Source organism: Stomoxys calcitrans, chromosome 4, assembly GCF_963082655.1.
Source record: "Stomoxys calcitrans chromosome 4, idStoCalc2.1, whole genome shotgun sequence".
NCBI classification, from domain to species: Eukaryota; Metazoa; Arthropoda; class Insecta; order Diptera; family Muscidae; genus Stomoxys; species Stomoxys calcitrans.
In genome coordinates, this window is record NC_081555.1 from 22021018 (window position 1) to 22031646 (window position 10629).

Sequence of the window (10629 nt, forward strand, 5' to 3'; positions counted from 1 at the left end):
AATTTTTCGATATCGGAAGGGGGACGGACCCTCCCCCTTATGCCAAAAACACAACACAAATTCAAAAGTGGAGCGATCGGGACAATATAGGTATCAAATGAAAAGTATTTGAGAGTAGAAGACGAATATGGTATTAAAAATTGGTATTTGGAATATGGTATTAAACCCTACCAAACAGACATATTGAACGTTCATTTCAGTATGGGGCTAAAGTGAAAGGTATTCGGGAATAGATTTCGAATATGACATACAAAATCGGATAGATGTATAGGGGGTCATGCCATCTCTCAAAAACGCCATTAGACCCATTATGACTATATGATACATAGCTGTTTCGATTTTCTTAAAATTTTCGGATATTGTGTACGTTTTTCTGAAAGGAAACATAGGCTATGTAATTTTTAGATATCGGGTGGAGGAGGACCCTCCCCCTTACCCCAAAAACGCCACCTATATTCGAAAGTTGTCCGATGGGTACAATAACGGTATCAAATGAAAAAAATTTGGGTCCAAGTACCCCAACCCTAAAACTCCTCTAAACAGATGTATTCGAAGTTCATGTCAATATGGGACTCAAATGAAAAGTATTAGGCAGTACCCCCACCCCCAAATGGGCATATTAGCCGACCATCGCTATATGGGACGCAAATGAAAGGTATTTGGGAGTAGATTACGAAAATGACATTAAAATTTGCGATGAAGTCAAGGTGGCGCTTTTTCTCCTAATGAGTGCTTTCCGATTCAAGTTTAAACTCAGTTATAAGTGACCTTTTTTTATAGCCGAATCCGAACAGCGTCCCGCAGAGCGGTACCTTTCTGGGGAAAATTTTTTAAATGACCATCAATGGCATTGTACCTCGCAAATGTCGCGAACATTAAGAGGGGATAACCACCGCTTTATCCGATGCTCTCGCCAGGATTCGAACGCGTTCAGCGTTATAGGCCACAATGGCACGAATTCGATATCCGCATTCAGTGCCGATGTGCCCCCACCCTAAGAAGGTATTAGAGCGTTAAAGAAGGCGCAGCGAAGCGGGCCGAGTTCAGCTAGTTATTTATAAAAATAAATGTTTACCAAAATTTTTTATAAATATACAATTTTTACAAAATTTTCTATAAAAAAATGTTGAAAAAATTTTTCTATTAACAAATTTTACAAAAATTTTCTATAAAATGTTTTTCTTTGTATTGCACATAGGTGGTTTTTTATTTACTTTTTTTTGTTAAATGTTCAATTTTTATAAATATAAAATTTTTACAAAATTTTCTATAAAAAAATGTTGAAAAAATTTTGAAAAAATTTCTATAAAAAAGTTTTTCTATTACCAAATTTTACAAAAATTTTCTATAAAATGTTTTTTGCTAAAATTTTTTCTTTGTATTGCACATAAGTGGTTTTTAATTTTTTTTTTAAATATTCATTTCGTATATTGTTTTCTTTGAATTATTATTTTTTCCATAATGTTGTTGCTGTTGTATCTTAGCTGCGTTTAAGATACCGCATCTCAAAAAAAATGTTGTTGGTTTTTCATAAGAATTATCACATACCCAGCAATCCAACCTAAACTACCCTGAGAGGCTACATCCAACATTTGTTCCATGGTTTATGGGTTGGAGTTTTTGTGGTCTAGGAAATTATCTATAATTTGTTGTGAAAACGAAAATTAGTTCAAACGTGTTTTGAATTTTTAATAATAAAATACAAAACAGCTTTTGCGTTTTGCGGCTAACCGATTCCTTTGAGTTTTATGAGGCCCATGTTTGTGGGTATGATTGTTTGTTTGTATGTTGCTTTGTGGCGGTGATATAAATTATGAGTTCCATATGTTCAAACATTTATTTTTGTGTATGAATCGTTTAATTAGAATACGAATTTTAATTTTGATTTTTTTTGTTTTGAAATTTCATACGAATAGGGTGTGTGTGTGTGTATGTGTCAAAATTGGAGGCTTTGTATATGACAGAGAACAGGATGATGCTGATTTAATTTTGTTTTTGCTAATTTAATTTTAAGTATGTCCGTTCATATGCATTATGTCTTCGGTGTATTTTTGTTTTGTTGAAATCTAAATCGAAAGCAATTTTTCGTCAGATTATATGAATCACTGGTCATTAATTAGAAAAACAATGAAATGTTTGTTAATGTTTAAGTGAATGAATATATCATTGTGGGAGTTTTGAGAAAAAAAGTAAAAAAAAAACAATAATCAAGCATCATTAAGCCAAAAAATATGCCAGACAAATTACTTTTGCCATTTTTAGATCAGAGTGTTTTTTTGTTAAGCACTTCGTTGGTAAGGCAGTGTAAAAGGCTTAAAAATAATTTAAAGATTTGATTTTAGAAAAAAAAAATAAAAAAAAAATGCAAAAGTAACATAAAAAAATAAAAATTTAAAACTAATATACACATTAAAATTTTAAATTTCTGTTTATATCATAAGATATTAAAATATTAATTTAAAGAGAAAAAATCTAAAAATACAAAAATTAAACTAAAAAAATGTCTTTTTTTATTAAAACTAAAATTTTTGGGGCACAAAAATTAAGAAAAAAATTTAAAAAAAGTTTAACAAATATTTGAAAAAATTAATAAAAATTTAAAAAAAAAATAATGAAGTGAGACCTTCCAACATTGCCACTAATCTTCTCAAAAATTCAAACCCTTATATCAACTTTTTTCTTTCTAATATCCCATGTCGCCTGTAAATATTCAAAGACATGCATGTCCTTTATTTCAAAAGATAGAAAGAAGAAAATAAAATGGTATCAACAATTATCCAAAAAAAAATCCTTAATGACATTTAACATAAAAATTCAATCAAGTCTTTGATTCTTTTCATTATCTTATCTCTTGACATACATGGTAATTATTTTGTCTATGTGTATGTAAGTGAGTGAACATTTCTTTTTTTATCTTCAGGTCCTTTCAAGAAAATGGGAAAGACAACGAATTCACACAAAAAAAAAAAAAGTTGGGAACATAGCAAAGAGAAAAAAACCAACCCCTTGTCAAATTATTTTAAAAGGACATGGTTGTTTTTATCACTTGAAGGAATGAATGCTGTTAGCAGTAGAAAAAAAGGTTAATAGCTTATATGTAAGGATATCTTGGCACAAATAAATTTTAAAAGTTATTGGAAAAAGTGTCACATATAATTAAGTATAATATTGAGAAAGAATATCAAGTGTAAGATGTTTTTAAAAAGAATAAGACATGACCTTTTTCAGCCAGGCTGAATTCAGATTTTCCCATAGAAAACATTATTCTTCCAGATTAAATTAAAATTTTCTAATAGAAAACCTTATTCAGCCAGGCTGAATTAAGATTTTCCTATAGAAAACCTTATTCAGCCAGGCTGAATTAAGATTTTCCTATAGAAAACCTTATTCAGCCAGGCTGAATTAAGATTTTCCTATAGAAAACCTTATTCAGCCAGGCTGAATTAAGATTTTCCTATAGAAAACCTTATTCAGCCAGGCTGAATTAAGATTTTCCTATAGAAAACCTTATTCAGCCAGGCTGAATTAAGATTTTCCTATAGAAAACCTTATTCAGCCAGGCTGAATTAAGATTTTCCTATAGAAAACCTTATTCAGCCAGGCTGAATTAAGATTTTCCTATAGAAAACCTTATTCAGCCAGGCTAAATTAAGATTTTCCTATAGAAAACCTTATTCAGCCAGGCTGAATTAAGATTTTCCTATAGAAAACCTTATTCAGCCAGGCTGAATTAAGATTTTCCTATAGAAAACCTTATTCAGCCAGGCTGAATTAAGATTTTCCTATAGAAAACCTTATTCAGCCAGGCTGAATTAAGATTTTCCTATAGAAAACCTTATTCAGCCAGGCTGAATTAAGATTTTCCTATAGAAAACCTTATTCAGCCAGGCTGAATTAAGATTTTCCTATAGAAAACCTTATTCAGCCAGGCTGAATTAAGATTTTCCTATAGAAAACCTTATTCAGCCAGGCTGAATTAAGATTTTCCTATAGAAAACCTTATTCAGCCAGGCTGAATTAAGATTTTCCTATAGAAAACCTTATTCAGCCAGGCTGAATTAAGATTTTCCTATAGAAAACCTTATTCAGCCAGGCTGAATTAAGATTTTCCTATAGAAAACCTTATTCAGCCAGGCTGAATTAAGATTTTCCTATAGAAAACCTTATTCAGCCAGGCTGAATTAAGATTTTCCTATAGAAAACCTTATTCAGCCAGGCTGAATTAAGATTTTCCTATAGAAAACCTTATTTAGCCAGGCTGAATTAAGATTTTCCTATAGAAAGCCTTATTCTGCCAGGCTGAATTAAGATTTTCCTATAGAAACCTTTATTCAGCCAGGCTCAATTAAGATTTTCCTATGGATTTTCGTACCATAGAATATTTTAGAGTTTCCTTTTTTATTATCCCTTTCAAACATACCTTTTAACAAGTCGCCCTTCCTTAAAAAATTTCAAAAAGTATAGCTTTGCAGAATTCCGTTAGATTCTTTTGTCCCTATATGTCACCGTAAATTTAATAAGGCTAATTTAAATCAATCTTCATTGTTTCTTACACATCCCTTTTTTTAATGGCTTACCCCTTAAGTGACATAAATATTTACGATCTTTTGGGTTAAGAAAAATTCTAAAGACTTGTTATTGAAAGTAACAAAAAAAAACAGAAGCAAAAATCTTCACCAATCTCCACATATATCCCCGCAAAGCACTCATGCATGGGTTTTTAAGTCTGTCTGTCTAGCCTGACATCAGTTTGATTGGTTTGTTTGAAGTGTTAAGGAATTTTCAATGTATCATTTCATTTCTGAAGGGTTCATTTACTCCATCGAAAAAAAATATGATGGAAGGCCTGACAGCTCTACAACAATGTGTCAAATAAGATATCCTTTGCCAAAGACCAACAACAACAAAAGAACATTTCATTCAAGTCCCTTGAATACAAATGCCAAGATCAAAGGCCAATGATAGGTAGCAGAATATACATTTTGCATGAGACTTTGATAATTTTAAGGATTTTAAGTAGAAAATGAGATATATTCCATCAACAGCATACGAACAGCAAAATTATGTCAAGTGGTTTGGAATGAGGTGACGGTGATGGTAAGAGTTGATTATTTTGGTAGAGTTCCTAGTAATTATTTGACAAAACATATAGGATAACAAAGGGAGGGGAATTAAAAATAAACAGGAACTTGGAAAATCAATTAGCTGTAATTATTTATGCATGTCCTGATATCAAGTGTTTAATGACCCCTCCAACTTGTGCTATATGCTCGTGGATTATTTAATATTCAAAACATATAAACATAAAGTTTATTTTATCTTGTCAGATTTAAATGTTCAAGTTTATTTTTGGACCTTTTTTGTGATCAGCATCCTGCGCTTACAAGTCATTGTACCCATTCCAGTATAATGGTGACAGAGTGACACATACTTTGGCATAAATTTTTCGAAAAAACCACAAAAGTCTCTGGCTTTTGTGCGAAATCTACAAAATCTGGCTAATTAGTATTTATAAGCTGCGCAATAACGTAAATTACAACTTTCAAAAAGGAAGAAGCAAAACAAACAGTGGGAGATTTTTGGCTGAATGAGGTTTCCTGTAGGAAAACATGACTTCAGCCTGGCTGAATAGAGTTTTCTTTGGGAAAACTTCAATTCAGCCTGGCTGAATAGAGTTTTCTATGGGAAAACTTTAATTCAGCCTGGCTGAATAGAGTTTTCTATGGGAAAAATTTAATTCAGTCTGGCTAAATAGAGTTTTCTATGGGAAAACTTTAATTCAGCCTGGCTGAATAGAGTTTTCTATGGGAAAACTTTAATTCAGCCTGGCTGAATAGAGTTTTCTATAGGAAAACTTTAATTCAGCCTGGCTGAATAGAGTTTTCTATGGGAAAACTTTAATTCAGCCTGGCTGAATAGAGTTTTCTATGGGAAAACTTTAATTCAGCCTGGCTGAATAGAGTTTTCTATGGAAAAACTTTAATTCAGCCTGGCTGAATGGAATTTTCTTTGGGAAAACTTCAATTCAGCCTGGCTGAATAGAGTTTTCTATGGGAAAACTTCAATTCAGCCTGGCTGAATAGAGTTTTCTATGGGAAAACTTCAATTCAGCCTGGCTGAATAGAGTTTTCTATGGGAAAACTTCAATTCAGCCTGGCTGAATAGAGTTTTCTATGGGAAAACTTCAATTCAGCCTGGCTGAATAGAGTTTTCTATGGGAAAACTTCAATTCAGCCTGGCTGAATAGAGTTTTCTATGGGAAAACTTCAATTCAGCCTGGCTGAATAGAGTTTTCTATGGGAAAACTTCAATTCAGCCTGGCTGAATAGAGTTTTCTATGGGAAAACTTCAATTCAGCCTGGCTGAATAGAGTTTTCTATGGGAAAACTTCAATTCAGCCTGGCTGAATAGAGTTTTCTATGGGAAAACTTCAATTCAGCCTGGCTGAATAGAGTTTTCTATGGGAAAACTTCAATTCAGCCTGGCTGAATAAAGTTTTCTATGGGAAAACTTCAATTCAGCCTGGCTGAATAGAGTTTTCTATGGGAAAACTTCAATTCAGCCTGGCTGAATAGAGTTTTCTATGGGAAAACTTCAATTCAGCCTGGCTGAATAGAGTTTTCTATGGGAAAACTTCAATTCAGCCTGGCTGAATAGAGTTTTCTATGGGAAAACTTCAATTCAGCCTGGCTGAATAGAGTTTTCTATGGGAAAACTTCAATTCAGCCTGGCTGAATAGAGTTTTCTATGGGAAAACTTCAATTCAGCCTGGCTGAATAGAGTTTTCTATGGGAAAACTTCAATTCAGCCTGGCTGAATAGAGTTTTCTATGGGAAAACTTCAATTCAGCCTGGCTGAATAGAGTTTTCTATGGGAAAACTTCAATTCAGCCTGGCTGAATAGAGTTTTCTATGGGAAAACTTCAATTCAGCCTGGCTGAATAGAGTTTTCTATGGGAAAACTTCAATTCAGCCTGGCTGAATAGAGTTTTCTATGGGAAAACTTCAATTCAGTCTGGCTGAATAGAGTTTTCTATGGGAAAACTTCAATTCAGCCTGGCTGAATAGAGTTTTCTATGGGAAAACTTCAATTCAGCCTGGCTGAATAGAGGGAAAACTTCAATTCAGCCTGGGGAAAACTTCAATTCAGCCTGGCTGAATAGAGTTTTCTATGGGAAAACTTCAATTCAGCCTGGCTGAATAGAGTTTTCTATGGGAAAACTTCAATTCAGCCTGGCTGAATAGAGTTTTCTTTGGGAAAGCTTCAATTCGGCCAAGCTGAATAGAGTTTTCTATGGGAAAACTTCAATTCAGCCTGGCTGAACAGAGTTTTCTAAGGGAAAACTTCAATTCTTCAACTCCAGGCTGAATAAGGTTTTCTGTATATTAAATAGACCCGCCTATTTTTCAATTTATTAAAAAAAAACTCTTATGTTATCTGAAACGAATTGAATGTGCGTGCCTCTTAGAAAATTTATGAAATCTACATAAATTTTCTCTTCCGTTTGTTGTAGAAAATTGCCCCAATACTCTCTGCCACATAATTTTCTTCAACTTATTATTATTGTTATTATCAAATAATTACCCTTCAATAGTTAATAAAGATTTCTATTTCGAATTTGTTTCTTCAATATTAGTAATGAAAAATTTCTCTTTTTGTCTATTTCCTTTATTCTTTATTACAGAATCCAGTTTCAGTTTTCTCACGCAACTCTGTGAAGTCTTTTAATCGCCATAATAATCATCATCGGCATCGCTCTGAATCATTGACATGAAACGCCCCATTATAATGACAAAAGAAACCGATAGAAGATATTTGATTTTGAAAAATGTATTCATATTAAAAGTGGATTAAAAGAATTAATTTTAATTAAGAAATGGATAAAAATAAACGCGAACACACACAAAGAAAAATAAAACCAAGACAGACGTACAACACGAATATGTTATTCGATCATAACAAAATATTTGGAGAAAAGCAGTAAGAAAAATAAAAACAAAGTCAAGAAGAAACCAAAACGAATTGAAATCTAAGCAAGTACTAATCATTGATTATTTATTTAATAAACTAAAAAGAAAATTAAAACATAAAAAACAAAAATTTATGACAGGAAATATTGAACGAGAATAACGAATTTTACAAAAATAAAACCGAAATAAAAACTGAAATATTTTCGAAATATTCTTTTAATTAAAATCATCTGAAAAATCCAAGAAAACATAATACCTAACAAATTTGTATCATACGGAAACAAATCTTCCAAATCTGTATTATAATGAAATAATTTCTTTTTGTTACTAATAGAGTGTTTAACATTAATTTATTAAAAATTAAAAATATATATGTGTATTTTGTTTTATTTTACAATTGAAATCTTCAGTTTAAAAACCTGATAAGTGAATCTCAGGATATGTAAAGGCAGGAATATTTTACACCATTTAAATCTTTTCGAGAATTTTAATTTTTAAAAAATATTTCCCTTGCACACAAGAATATAATTAATATTTTACGAAACATTGTGGTTCAATTGATTTTGCAAAAATATTTTTAAAAAGGAACATTTGAAAAAAAGACACATTTTTCCATTTTTTTAAAACTTTGCACACATGAAGAAGTTATACTGAATCTAAACAAAGGATTTCTTTAAAATAATTTGGTATAAACATATTTCTGGTATCAATTCATTTGTCCTTATTATTTCTCAAATTCTAACATTTCAGCTGCACACACAAACGTTTACACTCCATCTAAAATAAAAATCTACTATCGTTATAAGAACAATTCGCTAGAAAAATTGAAAACAAAAATTAGTTCAATAACTTTTTAAATTTTTGAAAAAGTCAATCCAGACTGCCCTAAAATCGTTTGGCGTTGACATATTTTTCAGATCAATTCGCTTAAGGGAAATAAAGGTCATATTCAAAAATTTCCACTGCACACTAAAATCATGACAACTCATTTTGAAACTTTAAGGTTTCACCTAAAATATTTAGTTCCCAGCATCACCAGAACAATTCGTTAGAAAAGTTAAAAAACAAACTCAGTTCTAAAAATTTTCTAGATTTTTATTCAATTTAATGGAAAATGTTTGCACACACTAATCATTTTTACTATATCTAAATAAACGTTTTCTCTAAAATACTTTGGTGTTAATATATTTTCTTAATAAATTCGTTTAGGAAAATATTGCGAATTGTCAAAAATTTCAACTGCTCACAAAGGCAGGTTCAAAATATTCTATAACGTTAAGATTTCACCTACCATATACATTTACCATCTTCAACAGAACAATTAGTTAGAGATGTTAAAACAAAAACTAGTGCTATGATTTGGCAAAAAAATTTTAAATTTTCATTATATTCAGAAGAAATTTTTTGCACACATAAGCAAGACTTACTAAATTAGAACAAAGGATTCCCCGGAAATAATTTAGTGTACATAAATTTTGCTTAGCAATTCGTTTAAAGAAAATTCTGCTCATATTCATAAATTTACGGTGCACACCAAACCATGGGGAAAATTTTATGAAACGTTGTGATTTTACCTAATCCATATGCCATTTAGTATTACCAGATCAATTCTTCTGATAAACTTATGTAACAAATTTGAGTGCAAAAATTTCAAACAAAAATATAATAATAAATATTGTATCCAAGTTACATAAATGTATGCACATACACAATATTTAAACTAAATCGAAAGCTAGGGATGGCCTGAAGTAATCTTGTGCTAGTATATTGCCAACATCAATTCCTTTGTAGGAAATATTCTTCATATACGAAAATTCACACTATTCTCAAAAACATGGGAAATATTTTATAAAACCCTGAAGATTTTACATAAATTATGTACTCGTATAAGTCATAGAATATTACCAGATCGATTCGTTTGGAAGAGTAGACATTTATTTGTTAAAAGATAAAAGTCAAAATTATTTAAAGTATTAAATAAATCTTCATAAAAAAGTATGTTTCAAGTCGAAACAAACTCTCAACTGTACAAGAAACAAAATTTTTTCTTTATTTTTTTGTTATTTTACTGCAACCCTTATTTTTTGTCAAAAATTCTTTGCACACAATACCAAGTCAAATAAAACTCGGAAGAGGGCATTATTACAAATCGACATTGGTGGCAATTTATTCCCATCAATTCATTTAAGAATATGGGACAATATTTGTTTGCGAATAATATGCGAGTTTTCATAAATTTTTTGTAAATTTGCGAGAATCCACATTTTTTGGCAAAAAGCCCAACGCACACAGAACCAACTCAAATACAATTCGGAAGAGGGTATTATGACAAAATCAATAGAGGTACTGATTGCAGAATATAGGACAATATTTTGTTTGCAAACAAGACACTTTTTCCTAAATTTTTTGTAATTTTTCAACAAACCTCAAATATTTTACCAAAAAATCTATGCACGCAGAACCAAGTCAAACAAAATTCAGAAGAAGACGTTATCACAAAATCAAAAGTGCTAACCTATTGGTCATATCAATTTGTTTGTGAATATAGGACAGTATTTTGTTTCCAAATAACAAGAATTCTTTGGTAATTGTGCAACAAACAACATTTTTAACTATAATCCTATGCAGTAAAAATTCTGAAGAAGACATTACGACGATC

At 31.1% G+C, this 10629-nt stretch overlaps 1 protein-coding gene across 1 annotated transcript in view; it reads left to right on the forward strand.

Moving 5' to 3' along the window:
• Nucleotides 1-8544, forward strand: part of LOC106084669 (mediator of RNA polymerase II transcription subunit 12) — a 49985-nt gene extending 41441 nt beyond the window's left edge. Inside the window, exon 3 of the mRNA XM_013248546.2 lies at nt 7685-8544. Within this exon, the coding sequence (XP_013104000.2) occupies nt 7685-7728 (44 nt within the window). The 3' untranslated portion in view covers nt 7729-8544. The remainder of the gene's footprint in view (nt 1-7684) is intronic.
• Nucleotides 8545-10629: the final 2085 nt, after the last annotated feature.